Raw genomic sequence first — 27,795 nt, 5'->3', positions numbered from 1 at the left:
ATTGAGGAAAATGTCTCTTTTTTCTTTCTTTTAGGCTTACACGGTGATCCGAATGCATTTTTGAAAATTATGGAGACAACTACTGTGTTTGAATAAAAACTTTAGTTTAATATAACTAAAATCTACATTCGACGTTTCAACCTTTATGTCAAGGTTATCTTCTGGAGCATACAACTATACACAGGAAACAAGCTACACCACAATCAAACTGGTTTGTTAAAGACACTGACCAACTGCTACAACAATTGTTGGCCTGACCTCTGGTGGAAAAAAAAAAAAAAATAAAATAAAAAATAAATAAAAAATAAAAAATTATACATCAACGCTAGAGTCCTATTATTATTTGTTGGTTGTAGAAATACATTGGGCACAACAAGTATCTATCTATATACATATATTAACATTATGTACACATTCCAGCCAGTTGGTATGGAATAGTTTCTAATATTAGCTGAGGATTGGCTAGAGTCCTGACTTATGCTGGATCTTACATATTAGGTAGGCTGAATGTGTGCCATCCAAATCCTTGGAATTTTCTTGCCATCTTTGTTGTTGATATTTGGGTGGTTTATCAGGATTTCGCAGGCTTCCTTAAATTTCCTTTCATACCAGGTTTTTGTGCAGTGTAAAGAGCAGGTGCTTTTCCAGTTGATTTGGTGTAAGGTGTTGAGTGCGTGGTCTGAGAGGCCTGCTTCACCATAATGGTTATATTTAATGTGTCTAATGTGTTTTTTCTTGCGTATAGGGATTGTCCGTCCTGTTTCACCAATGTACGGTAAGTTACAGGTGCAGCGGATGCAATAGACTCCAGGATGTGCTAATGGGAGGAGAGGATCCTTAGAGGAGTTGAATATGGTTTTAAGTTTAGTGGGTGGTTTAAAGGTGGCATTGAGGTTATAATGTTGTAGGATTCTGTTGATTTTTTCCGATAACCCTTTAATGTATGGGATGGCTATGGTTTTACAGTAATCTAGATTCGTTTTTGTTGTAGTTTTATGGAGTATTTTATTAACAGTATTTTTGTTATAGCCATTATTTATGAATGTGTCGCTGATGATTTTTAGTTCTTGTTTCAGGGCTTGCTGGTTAGAGCAAATTGTTGTAGCTCTGTTTTTAAGGGTGTTAACGACTCCATATTTTTGTGATGGGTGGTGGTATGAATTAGCATGTATGTATTGGCCAGTGTGTGTCAGTTTTCGGTAGACCGTGAAGGATAGACTGCCTGAAGGAAGATGTGCGACTAGTATGTCTAAGAACGGGAGCGAATTTTGGTTTTCGATTTCGATGGTAAATTGTATGCATTCGTGTTGTTTGTTCTGGTGGCTAAGGAATGTGTTTAGCGTTTGTCGCTCGTGTGGCCAGATCGCAAACACGTCGTCAACATATCTAAGCCAGACTGTCGGTCTTAGTGTGGCGGAATCAAGAGCCCTTTGCTCAAAGGTTTCCATGTAGAAGTTAGAAAATGTCTCTCTTGTTGAGGTGGAGCTGCTCAGTGACATGGCTAAAGCTCAGAAAATCTCAGCAAGGTTGGGGCTTTCTATAACAACCATCTTTCTCATAATTCACAAGAAGCTTCACATAACAGAGGTCAGTGCAAGGTGGGTGCCTCGACTTCTCTCTTTAATTAAAAGAGCATTGTGTGACCTGTTCCCACAAGTTTTTAGAGCTTTTCCAAGGGAATCAGAGAGAAGCGTTGGAATCCATTGTCACCAGGGATGAAATCATGGTCCTTTATTATGATCCTCTTTCCAAAAAGAAATCCATGGAGTGGAGCACCACTGAAAAAAGCCAAGGTCACTCAGTCCACCAAGAAGATTATGGCAGTAATCTTCTTGGTGAATGGAAGGGATGAAATCATGGTCCTTTATTATGATCCTCTTTCCAATAAGGAATCCATGGAGTGGAGCACACCAAGCAAAGCACTGCTGAAAAAGCCAAGGTCACTCAGTCCACCAAGAAGATTATGGCAATAATCTTTTGGGATTGCTGGGGAATTCTCTACATTGACTTCAAGGAAAGGAATACCACTGTGAATGTAGAACATCATGCTTCACTCCTGCACAAGCTGCACAATGCCATAAGGGAGAAGAGATGAGGAATTCTGAGTCATGGTGTTTGCCTTCTTTACAACAATGCTCCAGTCCATACGGCTATTGTTGTGACAGCTGCAGTGAAGGACTGTAGCTTCCAGGAGATTGAACACTCTACAGCCCAGATCTAGCACTCACTGACTACTACCTCTTCTTGACACTGAAATAGACTTCCTTGACCTTCAAGGAAGAAAATTTGCAGATGACAATGAGGGGAAAGATGCAGGTTTAGGCCATTTTGCAGACAAAAGTACAGACTATTTTTTCAAGGGCATAGAAATGTTAATTCAAAGATGTGAAAAGTGTGTTGAAGTAAAGGGAGATTATGCTGAAAAGTGACATGGTTGCTTTCTTTCTATCACCTATAAAAGTTAATCAGGCCAGAAACTTATGGAACTACCCTCGTATAGACAATATTTATATGTTAAAACAAATATTTTAAAAAGAGAAGAATTTAATTTAGAGATTCATATGGCATTTATAGATTATGAGAAAGCCTTTGATGAAATAGAAGATTGCAGAGAAACTATAGAATATATTGAAAAAACAAGGATATCCACTATATTTGGTACAAACTATACAAAATTTATATAAAGATACAAAAATACAGTTACAATTAGGTAATAAATTAACAGAAGAGATTGAAATAAATCAGGGTTTCAGACAGGAATGTAGCTTATCTCCAACTCTATTCAATAAATATCAGGTTATTAAAATATTGAAAACAACAATAAAACAAGGTATCCAGTTAACCAGAAGAACTGTTATCAATACAATGCTGTGTGCAGATGATCAGATTATATCACAAGACATTGAAGATGAAATCAAAAATCTGTTTATGAATTAAACAAAATAGAAGCCAACAATACAATTTACAAATTTCACAGAAGAAAACAAAAGTCATGGCATTTAAAGGTCGAAATCATATTAGATCAAAAATAGCTATACTAAATAAAATAATAGAACAGATGACACAGTTTAATTTTAACATAGAATTGGCTGCATAATACTATATCTAAAATATATGGTATTATGCAGCCACCAAATTGTTCCACAGAAAATCTGTGGAACAATTAAAAGGACACTGAATAAAAAACAAGATGAGAAACTCAACTAAAATTTTATATAGTAATAGACATTCCCACTCCATTATACGGTTCAGAAACATGGACTGTTAAAAAGAAAGATGAAATTAAAATACAAGCTGTACAGATGTGATTTTTAAGAGCAATTAAAGTACAAAATTAGACCATATAAGAAATGAAGACATCAGAAAAGAACTAGATATTTGCAATGTAAATGAACGATCAAGGAATATAGAGAGAAGTGGAAAGAACATCTATTTAGGTTGGAAAATATCGGCAACCAAAAGAGGTGGATAGATATAGACTAAAGGAGGAGAGAGAGAGAGAGAGAGAGAGAGAGTGAAGAAGAAGACCGACCAGCTGCAAGATGGAAAGACCAGTGAAGCTGAAACAGTCAAATGTCTTAAGAAAAAGAAGAAAATCTACTTCTTACTCCATTCTTTACTACACCCTTATGTAGCTTCTAGGAATGGTCTCTTCTTTTTAATAATAAAAATTAGCAGTGGAATGACACTTACATAAGGAAAAATAATATTTTTTACTTACAGAATTTTTGGGTAGATTTCCTAAGCTATTGTCAGTAGATACAGATGACAAGAGATAAACAAAACAGAACAACACTTAAAATGTAAGCATATATGACAGTATATACTATTAATTGAAGGAGAATAGATAGCTCCAGCCTGTTTCGTAATTATTAATTATTTATTCTTTGAATTCAAATAGCTGTAGATGGAACTGTCCTCCTGCAATTAATAGCATATATTGTCACAGGTGCATACTTAAATGTTGTTCTATTTTGTTTATCTGTTGTCATCTGTATGCACTGACAATGGCTAGGAAACTTAGCCAAAAATTCTGCAAGCGATAAATATTATTTTTCTTACATGCTATTTCATTGCAAATTTTTATTACGTCTTCTACTTATGTCTCTATATTTAGTTTATTCCAGGTATCTTCTTCTCCTTCCTCTCTCTCTCTCTCTTTCTCTGTATATATAATCGCCTATATATTAATCTCATAAAATCCTCTTATTATGTCAAATCTCCCTATCATATCACCTCTTTTCCTGCCTATCCACTAGATTCTGCAATTTACATTTCTTCAACCTTTCCACTTAGCCAGCAGAGCCCTGTTATTGCCATAGTTCACTCATCAATTCATTGTTTATTTATTTAAGTGAATTTGAGTAATCTCTTAAGGTCTATGCTTAGTTATTATACTTGTTAATAACCAAGAATGAATTTCAGTACTAAAATGAGCTCCTTATGTGATTACAAAAATTGCCATAAATGCTATTACAAAATGTAATCTCCAATCAATGGTTTGGAGATTACATGATCAAAAATTATTATTGTAAAATTTCATTTATTTATTTCTTTTTAGAAAATGCTGTGCTTGTGGAAGGAGCAAAAGGGAAGCAGCCATCTGACAAATACAAAGTATTATTATTTGCTTTGGATTCTTTAGAGATACCTGTAGGCCAGACATTATTTTAAATTTCTGCTTGAAACAGCTGTTACTTACTGAAAATAAGATAACTTGCTTGGTAAGAATTAGGCAACTTTTATTAGTTTGGCATAATATGCTAGAGCAGTTAATCAGAAGTGACTACTTTCACAAAAACCACGAAAACTTATGGAAGAAATGAAGAAAGCAGTTGTTGTTAAACAACTAACTAAATGGTTTGAAGAACATAATTCAATGCAAATAAAACATGATTACAATGGTACATATGAGCTGTCTGTTGATAGAGTTTGTAGGTAATTATTAGAGAAGTTATAGTCTGATATTTCAAGAGATCTGAATAGTTTTTGTGGGATAATGTTCTAGTCGGATGTAGGTAGCGTGATCTCGGTGGATAATCTCCATTTTACAATTATACGAGGGTTGTTTGAAAAGTTTGGTAAATTTCCAATAGACAGCGACACAATTCATTCATTCATTCATACCAGTGTTGGCACGTATCATCTTTTTCATGACACCTGGCAAAATTTTAGCCACATGTGATGCATAGTTCTTGTTTGGCAAACATTTAAAATGACTGTGTTTGCATTTTTCATAAAAATAGAGAAAAACAAGCTTCATTCAGTAATAAAACACTTTTATTTGAAGAAATGGACAGCCACACAGATCAAAGCCGAGTTAGATACAGTTCATGGGGACTCTGCACCAGCATTTAAAGACTGTTAGTTTTTGGATAAATGAGTTTAAACGTAGTCGTAAGTCCATTGAAGATAAAGCATGCTCTGGATGCCCAACTGAGGTCATTACAAAGGAAATGATTGATAAAATCCATAGTATCGTTATGGAAGACTGCTGAGTGAAAGTGCCTGAGATTGCTGAGATTGTAGGCATCTCAACTGAACAGGTGTATATTATCGTTCACTTGCACATGAAAAACCTGTGTGTGTGTGTGTGTGTGTGTGTGTGTGTGTGTGTGCGTGCGATGGGTGCTGCGATTATTGACTGTCAATCAAAAACGCATGTGAAAAGACATTTCAATGCAGTGTGTTTGGTGATGTTTAATCGCAATTCACAGGATTTTTTGAGTCAATTCGTGACATGGATGAAACTTGGATCCACCACTAAACGCCTGAGTCCAAGCAGCAGTCAAAACAGTGGACAATGCCCAGTGAAAGAGCATTAAAAAAGCAAAGACCATTTTGTCAGCTTGGAAGGTGATGGCCACTGTTTTTTGGAATTCCCAAGGAATTATTATCATGGACTATTTGGAAAAGGGTAAGACAATAACAGGAGTCTATTATGTGTCATTGTTGGACCGTTTAAAAGAAGAACTGAAGAAAAAATGGCCAAGATTGGTGCACAATAAAGTACTCTTTCATCAAGACAATGCACCGTCCCACACATTGGCCATCGCAATGCCAAAATTGCACAAATTGAGGTTCAAATTGTTTCCACATCCACTATATTATCTCCGGACTTGGCCCTGTGTGACTTCTTCTTGTTCCCAAACTTAAAAAGTTGGCTCGGTGGGAAAAAATTTTCTTCGAACGAGGATGTCATCAAGGCTGTCAATGACTATTTTGCACAATTTGACAAATCCCACTTTTTAGATGGGATGAAAAAATTGGAAACTCACTGGACCAAATGTGTAGACCTCAATGGATATTATGTTGAGAAATAAAGGTGATTTTTTCCAAAAAAATGTGTGTAACTTATTTTTTTAACCAGACTTTTCAAACAACCCTCGTATTCCATTTCATTAATCATAAATATTGATAATCGTAAAATGGAGATTATCCTCCGAGATCGCACCACCTACATCTCACTAGAACACGATCCCATAAAAACTCAAGTTAAAATATTAAAAAACTTACTTAAAAAATTATCATCCTGGTTGCCAGACATTACAAAAAACTCACTCTTCCGTTCTCATCCCCCCCTCCCCCCGAATATACAGTTTATCAAAAATCCACAAACCTAGTCCCCCCCCCCAAGAACTATAATAGATGCCACTGATGCACCTTGCTACAAACTGTCAAAGCAACTGGCTAACTCTCTGACCCCCTCCCCACCCTGACCTTACCACATCCTATATAAAAACTCTATCCATTTTAAAACCCTGATTGAAAATTTAACTTTAAATAATACAGACATATTGGTAAGCTTTCACATCACCTCACTGCTTACCAATATTCCCTTAAATTACACCTTAACACTCTTAAAAAACGTTTTTCCTTCTGATATCTTAGATTTCTTTTCCTTTGCATCAATTCTGGTTATTTTTCTTGGAAGAACAAAATTTACAAACAGATAGAGAGAACCACTATGGGTTCCCCTCCCCCCCCCCCCACACCCTCTTGCCAATTTTTATGTGGAAAATTTTGAAAAATGTGCCATAGACTCAGCCACTCTCAAACCTTCTATCTAGCTAAGATGTGTAGATGATGTGTTCTCTATTTGGCCCATGGCCCAGACACATTAGCCTCCTTCCTCAGTCACCCGAACAGCCTACATTCAAGAATCCAGTTTATGATGGACAAGGAAAATAACAATAGTTTACCCTTAATAGACACCTTAGTAACTTGCCTTCCTAATGGTAACCTTTCCTTCATGGTATATAGAAAACCTACTCACACAGGCAGATACATTCCCAAACTCTCCCACCACCACCCCTCACAACAATATGGCATTATTAAAACTCTAACAAAGTGAGTCCACAATCTTTGTTCCAGTGGAACCACCCTTTCAACCGAACTCAACGTATACACAACACCTTCCTCCAATGGCTACAACGATTACAGAATTAAAAAAATAATCAGTTCCTCCCCTCATTCCCTGGCCATCTCTTCAGAAGGATTTCAGATATGCCATCACCATACACTACGTCCATGGCACATCATCAAAAATAGCCAGGTCCTTAAAAAAGTACAACCTCCACACAGCATTTAAGCCCCACCGTAAACTTGCTACCCTTATCCATTCTACCAAAGATCAGCATCCTTCTCTCTCAATTCCTGGAGTTTATAAAGTACCCTGTCTTGCAAGCTGGCTTACTTTGGAACAGACAGGCAGGTCAACCATCATCTTAGAAGAACACAAATCATACATCTGCTATCACAGATATGGTCAATCTGGCCTTGCAGACCATGTTTTGGATACAACCCACAAGATCTCCTGGAAAAAAACTACCATGCTCCACCATAGTAGATTCAAAAAAAGAAAGACTATTTTTGGAATCTGTGGCAGCACTCACAAATCAATTGAATTTAAATAAATATGGTTGCATAAAACTTCCCAAAATTTGGGAAGCATCATTAGAGATCCCACCTTACATCCTAGGCCACTAACAAATGTCCATAGAAGGCACATCACCTAAATAGAACTTTAGAGTCACTCACATGTTTCACTTAGTATTGTGTTGCATTTAAGTGTGTGTGTGAAACAATAGTTTTTTGTAATCCCTGAAGATATCTCAATGACTGAGATGAAATATTGGAAGCATTAAAATCAGTTTTAATCCTTTCTGAGTGCTGTATATATTCCATTAAGCCTCCAACATGATGTCTTCACACTTAAGCCTCAACACACAAGCCATATGAGTGAATTAATTGCTCTAGATTCATTGATTTGTCTAGGGAAAAAAAAGTTTTCATTTAAATAGGGCATTGTGGCCATATTCTAGTCAGCAGTGTAATTTATAGTTAAAGTATAATGAGCTAGCCCAGATTTTTCTTTCCTTTTGTGCACTACATCTCTGACATGTTCTTTCTTTCTCACCAGAAAACTTTGGCTTGTCTGGCCTATGTAAGCAAGATCACAGGAACATGGTATCCTATAAACACATCTCTTCTGGATGTTCATAGAAGGAATGCTTTTCATTAGAGATCTGAGGAGGCTATGCATGGCTTGAAAGCTACTCAAATGTTGTATTATTTTAAAAAGTGCAGCAATCTAGATGGACAGATTGCCATTGTACTGAACATTCTGCTTTTGGAGAGGAAAATTATCCCAAAATATACCTTGTTGACTGTATTTTTGGATCATCCATTAAGAACAACAAAAAAAAAATAATGGAGTTGAAAGTTCCTCCATAAATTTGGTTTTATGATATGATAGATGTTTTCCTGGTTCTTAAAGGGTGTAGATTATTCCAAGTTTTTGAGAATGATGATGAAGGGACAAAGAATGAGATAGCATCAGTATGAGTAGGCTTGCAGAAAACATCTAAAGAACCACTATCATCTGGTTTCTTTGTGATTGTAACATCCATAAAGGGAAGTTTACCTTCTTTTTCCAATTCTGATGTGAAATTTATATTATTATTAATATTATTTCTCAACCATCTCCATGGAGTCAAAGACTCATTGTGAGAGACCCACTCTTACAGTTGTTCACACAAGATTTATCATATCTCTCCTTGAATTCATTCACCAGTGAAGCACTCACAGCCACCCACCCTGGCAATCCATTCCACCTATTCACTATCCTCCAAGCAAAATATGTAGTCATAACATCTTTGCTAACCACACTCTTATACAATTTCCAGAGTGATCCTTTGTTCTATCCCTTCCTGACATATGCTGAAAAACCTCTTCCTATAAAACTCCTTTAATAGCCAGCCTGGTTGGCCGAGTGATAAGCGTATCTGCTCTTCTGCCAAAAGGCTGCGGATTCGAATCCTGCTGTGGGCATGGATGTTTATGATTGTCTGTTTATGTTTATGAGACACCTCCAGGGAGTCTTTGGACTCTCTGGAGGTGTCAAATAATAATAAATAACAAGAAGGCACTTGCTAGAAGAACTTATATTCTTCTAGCAAGTGCCTTCTTATCCTATCTGTTAGTTTTTTGAAGCCCACAGACATTCAGTCTATTCTCATAAGGAGCATTGTTCCTTATTCTTCTTTTCTCCAAATGGAAGCCATGCCTTCTGGTCATTCACAAAAGACATTGGACATAACATCTTCTCACCTCTCTCTCATCTAGTTGACACCACTGTTACAGCACTCAAAGATAAAGTTGACCTCCTGGCATGACTCTTGTCCTCTAACTCTTGCATCAATGATGGAGGCAAATGCTTCCTGTGGTCTTTTGGCAAAAAGACATAAGAAGAATGCTAGTTAACCTGGACACTAAAAAGTCTTCTGGTCCAATGGCATCTCTCCTTTTGTATTCACTCATTGTGCTCCATAGCACACCTGTCCTCTATCATCTCTTCAATCTTCTGCTCAGCTGGCACCTATCCCATCACATGAAAGCAAGCATGTATCCAGTGAAAGGTAATATGCTTTGCAAACTGTTTTCCTTCAGTCTACCCTCTCCACCCTTTAACTGGATAGCCATTCTGTCTAATCATTCACTATGTATTATAGTAGACAGCACCCTCTCTTCAAGCTTTGCCACTAATGCAGAAGTGTCGCAGGGCTCTTTTCTATCACCTACCCTATTCTCTTATACATAAATGACCTACTTTCAATCACCATCCATTCTATCCACAGCTTTGCTGACAATAGCACACTTCATTCATTCTACTCCCGTGACAAACCATAGCTCACAGGCCTCCCAAGCATCAAGATCATGTGTAACCAGTGCCCTGAACACTAATCTTCATATGATCCTTCATTGGGACAAGGATAACTTGGTCACCTTCAATGCCATCAAAACAAAGTGCCGCCTTTCCTTTCACAAAAGAGATCTTATGTCCCTTATCCTCAGTAATACACAAATCACCAGAAAAGCACCAGATACCTCCAGCCTTTCCTCGCACAAACACATCACAACAGTAGCTTCCTCAGCCTCTAAAAAACTAATTATTATTTTCTGCTCAGAAACTGTTACAACCAACTACTAAGCCTATATAAATTCCTCATCTGACCATCCTTAAAATACTGTTCACACATTTGGGGTGGTGCACCTGAAACCTCCCAAAAAATTCTTGATGCTATCTAGAGGAAAGCAATTCAGCTCATAGGTGACCTTTCCTTCATAGTCACCTTTCAACCTCTATCTCATAGATGCAATGTTTCAGCTCTGTGTCTCTTCTACAGATTCTTCAATGATTATATTCCAGTGAATTGGCAGACATCATTTCTTCACTTACTGTTGGGCCTGTAAAGCAAGAGTAGCAGCTGCTCAACATCCCTTTTCAGTACAACTGGAAATACATCACACTTCCTCTTCCTCATTTATTCCATCTACTTCTGCCACCTGAAACGGCCTTCCCCATAGTATGTTTCCTAACAACATTTACCTCCAGCTGTTTAAAAAAATGTCAATAGATTTCTTCTATCACATTCCTCACCAGCTACCCACACATGGCACTGATGTGCTATATGTTCTTGTACCTCTAGTGTGTGTGATAAAATGTATATATATATATATATATATTCCCCCCTCCCTTTTTTTTTTTGCAAGTTCTGTATATATTATTATTATATAGGCACCTCCATGGAGTCCAAAGACTCATTGTAGGAAACCCAACCTATCCACACAATCTATCATACCTCTCCTTGAACCCATTAACAGATAAAGCACTCACAACTGACTCTGGCAACTCATTCCACTCATTCACAATTCTCCAAGCAAAATATCTAGTCCTCACACCCTTACTAACTGCACATTTATTCAACTTCCAGGAATGACTCCTTGTTCTGGTTCCTCTAGACAAGTGCTGAAACATTTCCCCTGCATCTATCCTATAAAACTCTTTAAGCAACTTAAAATGTTTATGTCGTATCCCATCTTTTTTCTCCTATCAACCAACTTCTGCAATCCACACATCCTCAATCTATCCTCATAGGAACATTCCACAGGCCACTCACCTCTGAATCCTCTCCACTGCTTTCTCATCCCCAAGAAACCAAGGGGACCAGACTTGAGCACAATAATCCAGATGTAGACATATCGATACACCTCAACTCAACATCACCAGAGTTCGTGATTGGTACTATCAACATAAGAAGCCTGAATGACAAAGAAATGGAGTTAGTTGAGGAATTGGATAAGTACCAGATCGACATAACAGGGGTGACTGAAACAAAAAAAAAACAAAAACTGGTGAGATCTTTCTGAGCAATAAATACAAAATGTTATATTCAGGCAATGACAATCAAGGAAAAGGAGGAGTAACCATAGTATTCAACACTAAATACAAGGCTAATCTTCTTGAATGGTAGGCAGTCTCAAGTAGAGTGATGTGGGCAAATATCAGAATGTAGAACTTGACAATGAGACTTATTTGTGCCTATGGTCTCACAGAAGGTTCTACTAAGATAGAAGTGGAGGAATTTTTTGAGGCTTTTAGAGAAAGTAACTGACACAATGAAAAAGGAAAAGTTGGTCTTTGTTGGGGATTTAAATTTCAGAGTAGGAAATGATTGCAGACATACAAAAATGTTTTGGGAAAATTTGGCGAAAAGAGCAAAGCTAATAATATGGCAAATACCTGTTGGATTTCTGCTCAGGACATGGACTGGTTATTACTAATACAATGTTCCAACATAAAAATGTGCACAAATTCACATGGAGAGAAGAGGCAAGGAATAAGAAAAGTCTCATTGACTGTTATTGATAGTGATGTTTTCTCCCTGGTGCAGGACACCAGAGTGTACAGAGGATTTGAAATTGGAAGTGATCACTATTTAGTCTTGAGCAGGATAAAATTGAATTTCATATTGAAAAGAAGAAGATGTAAGAAAGTTTTGAAGCGAATAAAAGTTGAGCAGCTCTCAGATGTGAACTGTAGACTAAAATACACAAAGATTATTGAAGAAAAAATGAAAGAGTTTGAGAACAGGAATCAAACCTTGGAGATTCAGTGGCAAGCCTTGAAGAAAGCCCTAATTGATTCAGCTAGAGAGGCATGTGGTGAAGTTGTCTGCAAGGACAAAAAATTAGAACTCCATGGTGGACACAGGAAGTTAAAGAGGCAGTGAAAGAAAAGAAGAAAGCATATCAAAAGTTCCTGGCAAATAAGTCAGCTTGTGCTCTTAGAGAATACAGAGACAAATGCAAGAATGCTAAACACTGCGTAAAACTAGCTAAACAAAAGTCATGGGAGTACTTTGGTAAGATATCAAGAAGTGTAAAAAATAAATATCAAGAAGGTGGCAAGATATTCTGGATGTTATCGATGAAGCTCAGAAATGGAGGAAAGAGTGCTGTGAAAGGAATTAGAGATGATAAAGGTGACATGAAAAGTGGAGAAAAAGATATCCTTGAAATATGGAGTAATTAGAAAAATTGTTAAATGAAACAATCATTGACAGCAGAGTGATAAAAAAAACATTGACCAGGCATGCAGTCAGGAATTCATATCCATACTTGAAGTAGAAAAAGCCATAAAAAGACTGATATCAGGAAAGGCAGCTTGAGTAGATGATATTCGGAGGTATAAAAGTCTTACAGGATAGAAAATGCACAGTTCAGAGGGATGAATTCCAGATGATTGGAGTAGAACTCTCATAGTACTCATATATAAAAAAGGGAAATAAAACTGAATGTGAGAATTACAGAGGCATTTCTCTACTGAGTGTTCCTGGTAAGATTTACGCAAGTATACTTGAAAAACGGTTGTGAAGGATTGTGGAAGAAAAGCTTGGTGAAGAACAAACTGGATTCAGGCCAATTAGAGGCTGTCAGGATCAGATTTTCACTTTATGACAAATAGTTGAGAAATCATGGAAATATAACAAAGATCTTTATTTAAGTATTGTAGATCTGTAAAAGGCATATGACAAGGTGCCAAGAGAGAGAGAGATAGAGAGAGAAGCTATTCAAAACACTACAGTTATATGGTGTCAATGGGGCATTATATCAAGCAATACTTAGTCTTTATTTGAGTTGTAAGTCAGCAGTTAGAACTGAAGGAAGTACAGGACGATGGTTTAATGTTAAATCTGGTGTGAGATAAGGATGTACATTATCCCCTCTGTTATTCATTATCTATATGGATCACATTATGAAGGAAAGTGGTATTAGATCTGATGTCAAAACTGGAGATGTTAATGTCACTCTTTGCTTTATGCAGATGATGTTATACTTCTAAATAAATCTGCTAGAAGTCTGCAATTTTCCCTGACTAAATTGAATAATAGTTGTAATAAATATGGTATGAAGGTCAGCCATAACAAGACCAATGAAAATAGGCAGAAGCATTGAAAATATCAACTGCATTGTGAATGGAGAACCTGTGGAACAAGTAAAACATTTCAGCTACTTAAGTACGATTTTTAGGAAAATTGTAAATTAAATATGGAAATAGATAACAGAATCAACAAAACTGATATGGTAGGAAGTCAATTGGATAAATTTGTATGGAATAAGAGAGAAATTAGTCAAAATACTAAATTAGTTGTATACAAGACAGTGTTCAAACCAATTTTAATTTATTGATCTGAGAGCTATGTCAGAAATAAAACACTTGACCAAAGACTAGAGACCGCAGATATGAGTGTGCTGAGAAAGATTAGGGGCATGAAATTCAGCTTTCAACAGTGCTATGGCATGAGAATTTGAAGGGGAGAGATGTTGATGGTGTGTGGGAGATTGTCAAGGATTATTTAAAGAATGCTGTATCAGATTGTATTCCCAGAGTCAGAAGGAGAAATCAAGTAGGAGTAAGATGGATGAATAATATTATTAAGCAGGAGTTGCAGATAAAGAAAAGGTTGTGGAGGAAGTATAAAGAAAAAGGTGAATACCGTTCCCATGAGCAGTACAAGGTACAGGCAAAGAGCTCTATGGTAAGGAATGCCAAAGCTAATTATGAGAGGAAGCTAGCTGATGAATCCAAAAGAAACCCTAAGGAGTTCTTTTGTTATGTGGCAAGTAAAAGGAAGAATAACCATGGAAAGATTACTTTAAAAAGTGTTGATGGTAGGGAAATTACAGAAGCAAATCAAATAGTTTCTTAGTGATCATTTTGCAAAAGTGTACCATCTTGGTTGTGATAGTGCTGTGTGAAATTTGTCATTGACTGATGAGAGTCGAGAGTCTAGAGATAGATGAAATAGAGGTGCTTAATATATTACAGAACCTTAATGCTAACCATTGGGTTAGATGGCATATCGGCCCATGTGTTACGAGAATGTGCAAGAGAATTAGCACCTCTTCTAAACAGGCTGTTTAATTTAAGCTTCAGTTTTGGTAAAGTACCAATAGAGTGGAAAGAGGGGGAAAATAATTCCACTGCACAAGAGAGGCTCCAAGACTGAGGTTGCAAATTATAGACCAATCAGTATATCTGGAATGGTGGTTAAGGTTTTGGAGAAATTGGTAAAAATTAGAATTCAGGTCTGGGTGGACAGCAAAATGATACTTTATAAGGGGCAACATGGTTTTGTGAAAGGTAGGTCTTGCCTCAGTAATTTGCTTACTTTCTATATTGAAGTAACAATGGAGTTGGATAAAGGAAATCCTTTTTTCCGTGATCCTGTTGGACTTTGCAAAGGCATTTGACAAGATTCCGCATGGAACTCTGTTGCATAAATTGGAGCAAATGGATATGGATCTGAGGCTAGTGATTTGGATCAGAGGGTAGCTAGTGGATAGATATCAAAGAGTGGTTTATGGTGGAGTGAAGTCCAGTAGATGGCAGATGACTAATGGTGTACCTCAGAGCTCAGTGCTTGGTCCTCTCTTATTTAATTTGTACGGCAATGATATTGGGAATACTTTGAAAGGAAATATCCACTTGTTTGCTGATGATGCAAAATTAGGAAGAGCGATAGTCAATTCAGATGATGATGTAGATATCTTGCAGGATGACTTAAATAGGCTGCCGGTATGGACTAAGGTAAATGGCTGTCAGTTTAACGTGGCTAAGTGTAAGGTGATGCACTGCAAGAAGTTGACGAGGCAAGGGACTTGGGAGTTATTGTAGATAGAGAACTTAAGTTTAAAGGGCATATTGCAAAGATTGCCAAAACATCACATCAAATTAATGGTTGTTGAAGAACACACTAACAAGCAGGGATAAAGAAGTTATTGTTCCACTTTATAAGGCATTAATAAGACTGTATTTGGACTATTGTGCACAGATCTGGTCCTGGATTTCTTGGTGATGAAGAAATGGTTGAGAGGATTCAAAGGCGAGTTACAAAGATTGTTGCAGATCTGTGGGATGTTCCCTACGAGGATAAATTGAAGATCTGTGGGCTCCAGAAACTAGCTGATAGATGTAGGAGAAAAGATATGATAGAAGCATATAAATTATTAAAGGGATTTTACAGGATTGTTACTGATGACATTTTTAAGACCAGTGCAGGAAGGGAGAGAATGAGGGGACATCCCTGGAGATTATGTAAGAGTGTGGTTAACAAAGGTGTTAGGACTAAATTTTTTACTTGCAGGGTTGTGATGGGGTGGAATGCATTGCCAGAGGTGGTTGTGAATGCTTCGTCTGTGAATGAATTTAAGGACAAGTATGATAGGTATTGTGTAAATAATGGTTAGTGTGTCAATGTGGGGTCTCCTGCGATGAGTCTTTTGACTCCATGGAGACACTGTTATAATAATAATAATAATGAACAGATGGCATCAATGGCAATATCATATAAGATATTAGGAAAGAACTTGACATTGTCAGCATCCAGAAATGCATTAGCAGAGCTAATTTCAGGTGGTATGGTCACTTAAACAGAATGGCAGAGGAAAGATTAGCAAAACAAGTATTCTCTACTAGGTTGGCAGGAAAAAGATCCAGAGGATGACCAAAATATAGGTGGATTGATACAGTAAAAAGTGCCTTAGAAGACAGAAATATAAGATGTGATAATATTGGAGTCTTGACAGGTAACAGACTGATCTGGAGGAAAATTGTAGATAGGAAGTTAGTCATCATCATCATCATCATCATGCATATCAAGGATTTTAGGCCTAGCATGGCCTGTTCCGGCCTTAGAAGTCATCATTGAATCGTTTAAGAGGACGTCCTGGTTTTCTTTTTCCTAATGGCTTGTACTTTAAGGCTTGTTTTGGTAATCTTTCTGTTTTCATTCTTTGAATGTGTTCCATCCATTTATGTTTATATTTTTTAATTTTTTCTATTACTGGTTCTTGGTTTAATTCTTTCATAATTTCTTCATTTCTTTTGTGATCAAATAGAGTATACTTTGCAGTTTTTCTCATAAACTTCATTTCTGCTGTTATTAATCTTTGTTTGTCTTTTTGTTTTATTGTCCAGATTTCGCTTCCATACATTAAGACTGGTAGGGCTAATGTATTGTATACTTTTACTCTGATTTGTTTTTGAACTAGGTTTGGTTTAAATATAGAGTTAATTACACCTGTTATTTTTAAATATTTTGCAATTTTTATGTTTATATCTTTTTCATTTTCATATGTGATCATACATCCTAGGTAGTTAAATGAATTCACCTGTTCTAAGATCTTGTTATCTATTACTATTTTAGTTCTTGCTTGATCTTGTTCTTTAAAGGCCATAGTTTTTGATTTTTCTGTTGATATTATCATACCAAAATCTTTGGCTATCTCATTTTCTCTCTTCAGAAAGCAAATATAAATAATAATACAAAATATAGGAAGTTAGGAAGAAAATTTAGGATATATAGGAAGCTATAAATGTAGGAAAATATAGGAAGAAAATAGGAAATTAGTAATGATGTACATTTTTCATGTAGTACTATCATATCCTGTACACTCCTTGGGGATACATGGCAGGAATTTGATGATGATGATGAAGCAACTTAAATGTTTCTATCATATTCTGTCTTTTTTCTCCTATCAACCAACTTCTGCAATCCACACATCCTCAATCTCTCCTCATAGGGAACAATCCACAGGCCACTCACCTCTGAATCATTTCCACTGCTTTCTCATCCCCAAGAAATCAAGGGGACCAGACTTGAGTACAGTAATCCAGATGTGGGCATATCAAGGCCTTATAAAGAGGAATAACAACTTTCTTATCTCTAAATTAAAGCTACCAAAAATTATATACTTAGTTTAATCCTTCATCCAAGTGTAAGCAAACAAGTTTGCACCTGAACTTTTTTTCTTGTCTTCTTATCTCTACTTGTTAATGTGTTCTTCAATAGCCAAATAATCTTATGCACTACCTTAGCAATATGTCCTCTAAACTTTACCTATCTACCATCACCACCCCTAAATCTCTAGCTTCATCTATTTCCTGGAGTACAGTGCCATAAATGTGATACACAGCTTGTAATCTGTTTATCCCAAAATGCATAACTTTACATTTCTCAACATTAAACTGAAATCATTATCTTTTACCCACACTGACAGCCTATTTAAATCATCCTGCAAGCTAGCTATTCACATCGCCTTGATTAACTACTACTTTATCTAATTTCGCATTATCAGCAAACAACTGAATATTTTTTTCAGGTTATTTCCTATATCATTTATGTACAAATTAAACAACAACAACAAGTTCAAAGACACTTGCCCCCAATCGTGCATATACGTGTTCGACCAGACCTAACATTTGCTCAGAAGGAACAAAGATGCCATCTTCAAAGAGAACTTGAAGAAAAACGTCAAAATGGCGACACCAGTTGGATCATTGACTATAAGCAAGTTAATTTGGTGCAAAATTCAAGTGACGCCACTAGTAGCCTCCATGGAAACCAGTATGCAGGCACTGCATAGGAAATATGCAAGACCCTTGCAGTCAAATATATGCATCAGAGAACCTTGCTTATCCACTTCACCAACATCCGTGGCCTAAACTCAAACCTTAATAGTACCTTCTACCACCTTCAGTCTATCAAACCCCACCTACTCTTCCTGGCAAAAACTCAGATCTCACCTCCCCACAACACTACACAACACTATTTATCTCAACTTTCCAAACTACACACTCTTTAACTCCTTTTGACCCAAGTGTGGTGTCTGCACATACATCCACTCTGACATACCTTGCCAAAGAGCACCCAACCTAGAATCGCCCAACTCTGACCTTTGGTTGAAAATATCCCTTCCTCCACTCATTCAAATTCATTTGACTCTTTCAGAGTCAAATTCATTTGACATTTGTCTCTATCGCTTCCCCAATGCAACCAATCACTCTGAGCTCTTTAATTTCCTCTCCTTAAAAATTGATTTTCTCCAGTCCCACTTTCCCCACAGCGAAATTATCCTCCTAGGAGATTTTAATGTCCACAACACAAGCTGGCTTTCCTACTCCAGTTGAACAGATCTTGCAAGCAGAGATGCCGAAACATTTGCTATCACTAGTGACCTTACACAACTTGTTCAGATGCCAACAAGAATTTCAGATAACCCGAACCACTCCCCAAACACCCTAGATCTCTTCCTCACAATGACCCTTCCAAATACACAGTGAAAGTAGGCGGGCCCCCTAGGTAATTCTGACCACAATCTAGTGCTCATCTCCTCTCCCATGCAACAACGCTTACACAGCCACTCCCATACAAGAGTAGTTTGGCATTATAACAGTGCCAAGAACAGCCTCTACAACTTCTATACCACATTCCCATGACACAAAGGCTTACTAAGCAAACTATCATTTTGGTCTGTCTCAGGACTTCTTTTGGACTATTGCTTCCAACCTTCCAACCCAAACATATGCACCGAACTTATCACCAAAGTAATCCTCACCCACATGGAAACATACATTCTCCACACTACTCTGAACTGCCATTTCCTAACTAAACCCTGGTTCTTCAAAAGATGTGCCAAGGCTGTACAAATGAAAAAACCAAACATACCGTAACTAGCTCAAATCAAAAACCCCATCCTCCTTTAGAGGATAGGGTTCTTGATTTGAATTATACTGAAGCCTAAAACAGATGTAAAAAAACAATCAATGCTTCCAAAACAGATTTCGAAAGAGCAAAAGCAGGAAACTAGCAGCCTGTCCAAACGGCAGCTGAGCCTTTTGGTCTCTCTCCAAAGCAATTGACTGTAACTTCACAGTGCACCTTGAAACAAACAGTTTCAAGATGCTTTCTTTTCCTCTTCTTTCATCCCTGCAACTGCTGTATTGTGGAACAATCTTCCCTTTGTTATGTTTACCAAGGAATACAATATACAGACTTTCAAATCAAATGTAAACAAGTTCCTCCTTTCCCAACACACCACCCAGATATGGTACTAATGTACTATAGGTGATCAACCAACCTCTCATGTATGGGCTCAACATTAAAAAAATAAAAAAATAAATAAATAAAAAAACACCACTAGTCACCTGTTTTTGCCTTAATTTTGACCCTCCATATACCACTCTTTGATATCTGTCCAGCACCCACGATCTTATCCACTTAACCGATGACATATCCATCCCCAATTTGTTCTAATTTGCATACCAGAGTTCCATGTGGTATTCTGTCAAATCATCATGTAGCCATTTCCTTTATCCAACTCATCTGTTACTCTTTTATAAAAAGTTAGTAAATTACTAATGCATGACCGACCCTTCATGAAGCCATGTTGACCCACATACAGTATTATGTTTTTATCTACCCATTCTTGAATTCTCTCTTTTACCAATTTTTCTAGTACTTTTTCCGCCACACTTGAAATACTGATTGGTCTATAATTTGCTACTGCAGTCTTAGAACCTCCCTTATGCATGAGAATTATTTTGTCCTCTTTCCACTCCCTTGGAACTCTACCAGAGCTGAGGCTTAAATTAAAGAGCCTGGTCCCACAGCTGTATTTGCATTGAGATTCTACAATATCATAAGGACCTTCAATTCATCCACTCTGTTCCCATATTAGTGTCTTCCTCATATTAAAGCACTAATCTCACTAGGAAGATAGGAAGATATATGCTTGCGAAGTGGTCACTCAGTAACTCAACTATTTTATCCACTTCCGTCAACTCATGACCATCATCACTCATTAAGGTTAATCTTCCATAGTCATTCTTCTTCTTACTTGCCACATAGCAAAAGAACTCTGGGATTTCCTTTGGCCTGCTCAGCTAAATTCTTCTCATAATCTGATTTTGCCTTCCTTGCCATGCTGGTTACCTTTCTTGCCTGAGCCTTGTGCTGTTCATGAGTTTGCAGGTCACTTTTCTCTTTATATACATTCCACATCATTTTCTTCTTCTTCAGTTCGTGCTTAATTGTATTACTCATCCATCTAACTCCTACCCGATTATCTCTCTTTACCCTAAGTATACAATTTTATACAAGAGGATCCTTTACTATAGCCCATGCACTACTATCATCCTTATCCAAAAGTGTTTTATGCCATTACACAGATTTAAGATTCTTCCTCAGCTTGTCATAATCACCTGCATTGTAGTTCCCCATATACTCCCTTCTTGACAGAATATTCCTCATGTTGTACAATCTCCCAGGTCACTTTCACCAATTGAAGACAATGTGGGCACCTTGGTTATGGATAGCTCTTCTGATTCTGTGACCAGGTCCAGTATGCTCCCACCCCTAGTTCCTGCCATCACAATAAGAGATAATTGCTGCCTTAAGCAATTATCTCTTATTAGGTGTATAAATTCTTTTTCCTTCCTGCCATGTGATGTTTCTTCTTTCCAGTCTATATTTCCATAGTTGAAGTACACCATAATAATCACTCGACCTGTACACATTGTGCTAATTTGGTGATGTATGTCTTCCAGATCATCTGTGGAACTCCCTGGCCTATAACAACACTCAACTGTATATTTGTCTTACTGGCCTTAATCTCACACCATATTGCTTCAAATTAACAGCCACCTTCCCACCTGACTGCTATTCTTTTTGGCTTCAATTCAGCTGCTATCATCAGCAGTACTCTTCTCCCCATCCTATCTTTCCTGAAAATACTAAACCCCTTCATATTCAATTCCTGTAACTATATCATCTGCTGTTAGCTAAATCTCACTAATTCCTATAACTTTTGATGGGGATGCACTAACCAATGCTGAAAACTCCTCCCTCTTGTTCCTGATACTTCTGGCATTAGTATATATAGAAACTGCAGCATTCCTTTAGTCCCCCATCCACCTTTATTTCCCGAATTCAATATTTTTGCTTGCGAGACTAGGTTCCACTCTTGGTCATTCTCACACGCCCTTGCCTCATAGGTGCCTTCACACAAACTTACATGCTTCCTCTGTAATTTCTTAAGTTTTCCTGAATTTGCACTTCAGCATGCTCGGTGAAGAACTCTCTCTCCAGACACCTAACACCAAAACCATTTAGATGCAGTCTATCAGTGTACAAATCCTTTCTGTCAAACACAGACCACAGATCAAGAAATCCTACATCATTCCTTCTGCACAATCTACATATTGGCTCATTGGCTATCAGTGCCCTCCTCCTCAGTTCGCCTATATCACAGCATGATAGGAAATCTCTTCTAACAACTCCTTTATATCCTCCGTCATAGAATCCTTCTTACCTCTCAAATAATTTGTACCAACGAAGGCAATAATTTCCTTCGACTTACCTTTTTGCATCCAGATGACGTTGCTAATATTGTGAATTTTTTCACCCAGGAAACAGGAGATTGTCACACTGTTGTTAAGTACTCCCCTGATCATTGAGTCTCTATACATAATTTTCTCCTTAACTTGTTTTTCCTTGTTTGTTCGGTTGGTCTTTATTATTCCATTGTACCACCTGCTTCTTTTTCTTTTCAGCCCTGCTAATCTCTTGCTGCTTGTGCAGTTTTTCAATTTCACACTTTGTCCTATGAAGGATAATATTTAAGTGCGCTCTTTCTTTATTAATGTCCATTTCATTCTCCTCTGTTTCTATGGCTACACATTCAACATTAATAACATCATTTTCCATCTTACTGTTGGTATTTGCTGCATTCTTTTCAACTAACAGATGGACGCTTTTGAAACACTTAATACACACACTCTCTCCCTCTCTTTCAATTTCTTTTCACATATTCTTTAATTTTCTCAATGAATACATTTCATACATAATGCACTGAATAAAATCCTGAAATTCAAATCGCCAGGCAGCATGTTATTTTCTGTCATTGTTCATTGCATTGGTGCCATGTCTCTAAAAACATGAAAATTTAACTAATACACTATAATACACTAATTTTCTAATTTAAAAAAATAATAAAACAGATAAAAATCATCAATATTACATGAGTGCTAAGTCACACAAATATGTTAATATATATGTATATATACAGAACTGACACAATCATAGTTATTCACCTCTGGATCCTCTCTCCCACTACTTCTTCATCCCCATGGATTCCATATGACCAGATCTTCATGCAATAGTCCAGATATGGCCTTATAAGGAAATAATAACTTCTTTATCCTTGCTTGTTAGCATGTTCTTCAATAGTCACAATATTCGATGTGATGAATATTCAATATAATATTCATATAATATTCACAATGACCCCAACATCCCTATCCTCATCAATTTCCTGCAGTTTGATTCTATTGATTTAGTACACATCTTGTATCTTTTCATCTGAAAGTGTACAACTTTACATTTAGCCACATTAAGCTGCAGGAATTTACCTTTATGTTAAGCTTCAGCCATTTACTTTTGCCCATACTGCCAGTCTCTTTGAGTCATCCTACAAGATCATTATATCATCTTTGTTGACCTACACTCTTTTGTATGGAAATGAAGGGTGCTGATGAAGAAATATATAAGCAACCTAGTTAGTGAAGAAAGGAAGGTGATTATGGCTGATTTTAATTGTGGCAGTATAGACTGGACCAGCATTTGGGAATAAGGGAAATGAATTTCTTGAGGGACAACTGTCTCAGCAGGATGTAATTGTGAGTGGGATTTCACTCTTTTCTCCAGTTGGTGAGTGTGATCATGAAGTGATCACCTGGGTAGTGACTAGCCACATGAAGACTTCTGTACGGAAAAGAAAATATAGGTTGAAGTATGAGGCTGGTGATCATGACAAACTTAGAAGACAGCTTGGAGCTATAAAATGGAATGAGGAGTTGAGCAGGAAGGAAATAAATGCAGCTTGGGCATAACAGCATTAATGTGTGAATATAATCTGAAGGTCAAAAGGCTGAATAAGGTAAGTGTAAAATGGATGAGGGGATTAAGCATGAAATCTGGAAGAAGAAGGCACTATGGAAGCAATATGAGCAGAAATTAGCAAATCAAGAGTTTTTTCAATATGTGACAAATAGAAAGAAAAACAATAATCATAAGATGATGTTAATAGATGAAAGTTGTAGATTTTTAACTGCTGCAGAGTACATAGTCAAGGCATTCAGTAAGCATTTCATCAGGGTGTTTCATCCTCAGTGTGTAATCTGAAGCTCAAGTATAGAGAATGAAATGAGAGATGATTTAATGGTAAGTGTGCAAGATGTATATAAGGAGTTAAGTAAGCTGGATATCAATAAGGCTTGATGGCATATCACCATATGTCCTAAGGGAATGTTCCAAGAGGTTAGCATTTGCCTTCTGGAAGGAAGGCAAAATTGTTCCACTTCACAAAGGTGGTGATAAATCTACGGCAACAAATTATATGCTGATCTGTATATCTGGCATTGTAGTTAAGGTATTGGAGAGGTTGGTGAGGCATTGGATGCAAAAGTTGGTTGAAAACAGTAGTATTCTGTGTGCTTTAACACGAGTTTGTTAAAGGGAGGTCGTGTTTTACCAGCTTGCTTATATACTATAACAAGGTGACGAGTGCATTAGACAAGGGAGATGCATATACTTCGATTTTGCAAAGGCAATTGACAGGTTGCATACCACAAGTTAGTTGCTAACCACAGCTGATGGATTGGGTAACAGATTAGTGAGATAGATAGGCGACTGACTAATCAGATAGGCAGCAAGTTGTGTATGGGGGCACTGACTTGAAAGTGGAAGTCACTGTGATGTGCCACAGGTCCTGTTTTTGGACCATTGTTATTTAATTTGTATACTAATGATATTGGGATAGGTTTAAATGGTGATATACAACTGTTTGCAGATAATGCAAAACTGGGGAGAGTGATGAAGATTCAAACAGATGTAGCTTTACTGAAGGACTTCAGTAGATTATATGAGTGGGCAACAGTATGGAAGTGTCAGTTCAATGTTGCAAAGTGTAAGGGGCTGAGATTTGGTAGGCAACAAACAGATGCAAAGTATACACTTGGCAGGGAAATTTTGACAGAAGTTGAGGAGATCAGAGACCTTAGAGTGGTGGTGTACAAGAATCTGAAGTTCAGAGGTAACGTTACTTGGTTTCATTGTATAAGGCCTTGTATGGATTACTATGCACAGATTTGGTCCCCTGGTTTTTGTGCTGATGAGGATATATTGTAAAGGGTCCAGAGATGACTGACTAAGGTCAAAACTGGTCTTTGGGATATGAGGACAGATTGAGAGAATGCAATTTGCAAAGCTTTATGAATAGGAGGATAAGAGAGGATATGATTGAGACATTTAAGTTGGTGTAAAGGGCTGGTAACAGCCCTTTACCAACTTAAATTTTTTTTAACTTGGAAGAAATTTACATGGAAGAAATTTTTCATAGAATGGGAGAAAGGGGGGTAAAACAAGGGGCCATACCTGAATGCTATATAAGGAGAGTGTAAGCAGGGGCATAAGGAGCAGGTTCTTGCATGGATAGTAGTCGGTCATTGGACTGCATTGCCTGACATTGTAGTGAATGTAGATACATCGAATGAGTTTAAAGCACAGTTTGATGGGTTTTTTGTGTAACCGTGTTTGCTGTTTGTTGTTTGTAACTGTCCAATTTTTATGGATACAACACCACTGAAAACATACTCTACGATGAGGTGTGGATAAAGGGACATGGACTACAAACCACCATCAGGCCTACTTGTCGCAGACGTCTTGCCACAGTTTGTTGAGATATCCATGTACCTGTGCTTCAGTGGAGCCAACTTACAAGCTGACTTGCTGTGGTGCATCGATTACATTTTGCTGTTATAACCAAAAATCTGTCTTCATGCTCCATGGTAGAGCTAGGGCTTAGCAAACATCTGGAACAGATTCCATTGGTTTGAAATGCCCAGAGCCTGGATACAATGCTGTGTAAAATTCCAAATTGTCTGGTAATATCAGTAATTCTGCAGCCTTCAAGCTTTCCAATAATTTTTTCATCAAGATGATTTCACATGGGGTGAGACATTACAAGACATCCAAGTTTGCAACTTTATTCCTTCATAAAAGAGCTTCCTTCAAGCACAACTTTTTGCCTTTTATCATGTTGAGTGCTACCACATGATCCCTTTGTGTGCAATTTGATTATGTACTTGCTTTTTTAACTGAAATCATCAGTTATACAAATTGCTACAAGCTGATTTGTCTAAATTTTTGGGTGTAATCTTCAGAAATAGTGTTCGTCTGGACACCACTCTATGTGGAATTACCAGACTGGTAATTATGAAAACTTTGGAAACTGGGAGCTATAGTATGGAAAGAGAAGTTGAGTGGAAAGGAAACAGATTGATCAAGAGCTATTGAAGAGCAGCAGTATGAGAATGTATTCCAAAGGTGTGAAGGCTGAATAAGGTAGGAATACGAATGGTGTTCAAAAAAAGACCAAATGTTTTAAATAGCGTGTCAACTGGCACAGAGAGCATGCTGTGGCTACTGAGCACACCTAGGCAGGTTTTGACAACAAACTGCCATTTGCCTTGTTCTGATATGAGCATTAGTTGTCGAGTTACATATGCTGAAGTGAGCATGTGCACAAGCTGTTCATCGGATTAGTGACAAAGTGACAATGAAAGAACTTGAAGAACAATGTGTGTGTGTGTGTGTGTGTGCGTGCGCGTGTGTGTGTGTGTGTGTGAAATTTTGCTGCAAACTTGGTAAAAATTTTACAGAGACATTCGATTGCTTAACCAAGCATATGGAGAGGACTGTACGAGTCGAACACAGTGCTTATGAGTGGTTTAAGCATCGATGGATGAGTCGGTTAAAGATCAAGGTGATGTTGGTTGTGTTTTTTGATTGGAAATGCATTGTCCATTATGAATTTGTATCACATGGTCAGATGATAAACAAAGAGTTGTACCAGGAAGTTTTATCACATTTGAGGGATGCTGTGCACTGGAAGAGGCCTGAATTGTGGGAAAAACCAGACTTGGATGTTGCATCACAGCAATGTGTTGCTCCTCATCCACAGTTATATGGCAAAACATCAGACATCTGTTGTCCCATCCACCTTATTCTTCAGACTAAGCCATAGGCTTTTCCTGTTTTCCAAATTAAAACCACTTTGAAAGGATGTTGTTTTGTTTTCAAACCATAGAGGAGATTCAGGAAAATACAATAAGAGAACTGCACACCATCACAGAAAGTGCATTCCAACAATGGAAGAAATGTTGGGAACTATGTATCACCAGTAGAAGGGGACAGTGCTTAAAATGTTGTAAAATGAGCAATAAAGTCTTTATAGCAAAAGTTCGGTCTTTTTTTGAACACACCTTGTAAAATGGATTAATGGAGAGATAAAGCATGAAATCTGTAAGAAGGCACTGTGAAGGCAACTCAAGATGAATGTCGGTAATAATCAGTTGCATAAAGAGTACAAAAGAGCAGAGCAGGAAGGTGGCTCAGCTGGTGAAGGCAGCAACAGTGCAGTATAAGAAGAAATTAGCTAATCCAGCTAAGAAAAATTCTAGTGAGTGTTTTCGATATGTCGCAAGTAGAAGAAAAAGTGACTATAGGAGAATGATTCTAGTCGATAACACTGACAGATTGGTAACCAATTCAGAGGATATAGCTGAAGTATTCAAAGAGCAGTTTATCAGTGTATTCATCTTCATCAAGGCAATTTTATGAAAGCTGGAGTATTTAGGATATGGTAGAAGAGGGACTGATGGCAAATGAATAGGAGGAATATGAGGAATTAAGTATGATCTTGATGTTAATAAGGCATTAAAACTTGACATTATATCATTGTGTCTTGAAGGGAATACTCTAGGAAATTAATTCCAGCTGTGGAACACTTGTTTAACACGAGTCTTGCAACAGGGTGAGTCCCAAAGGAATAGAAGGGACTTGCCCTGTTTGATTTTGCAAAGGTATCTGACAGAATACCACATGGAACTCTGTTATGTAAATTAGTTCAAATAAAGATGGATATGACACTGGTTGCATAGTAACTAAGAGGTTGGCTGCTGTACAGATATGAAAAAGTGGTATATGGACCAGCAGAATCCAAGAGAAAGCAGGTGACTAGTGGTGTGATGCAAGGTTTGTGCTAGGA

At 37.3% G+C, this 27,795-nt stretch overlaps 1 protein-coding gene across 2 annotated transcripts in view; it reads left to right on the top strand.

The window, feature by feature from the left end:
• LOC150106701 (uncharacterized) overlaps positions 1-27,795 on the top strand; it is a 568,467-nt gene that overhangs the window by 275,262 nt on the left and 265,410 nt on the right. For both annotated transcript variants that reach the window (XM_090393288.1, XM_090393289.1), the window contains exon 9: positions 4,562-4,617. In XM_090393288.1, the coding sequence (XP_090249414.1) occupies positions 4,562-4,617 (56 nt within the window). The remainder of the gene's footprint in view (positions 1-4,561; positions 4,618-27,795) is intronic.

The sequence above is a fragment of the Typopeltis vanoorti genome, chromosome 5, assembly GCF_054136105.1.
Source record: "Typopeltis vanoorti isolate ZY-2024b chromosome 5, IOZ_Tvanoo_1.0, whole genome shotgun sequence".
In the NCBI taxonomy this organism is placed as follows: Eukaryota; Metazoa; Arthropoda; class Arachnida; order Uropygi; family Thelyphonidae; genus Typopeltis; species Typopeltis vanoorti.
This window is presented reverse-complemented; position numbering and strand designations above follow the sequence as displayed.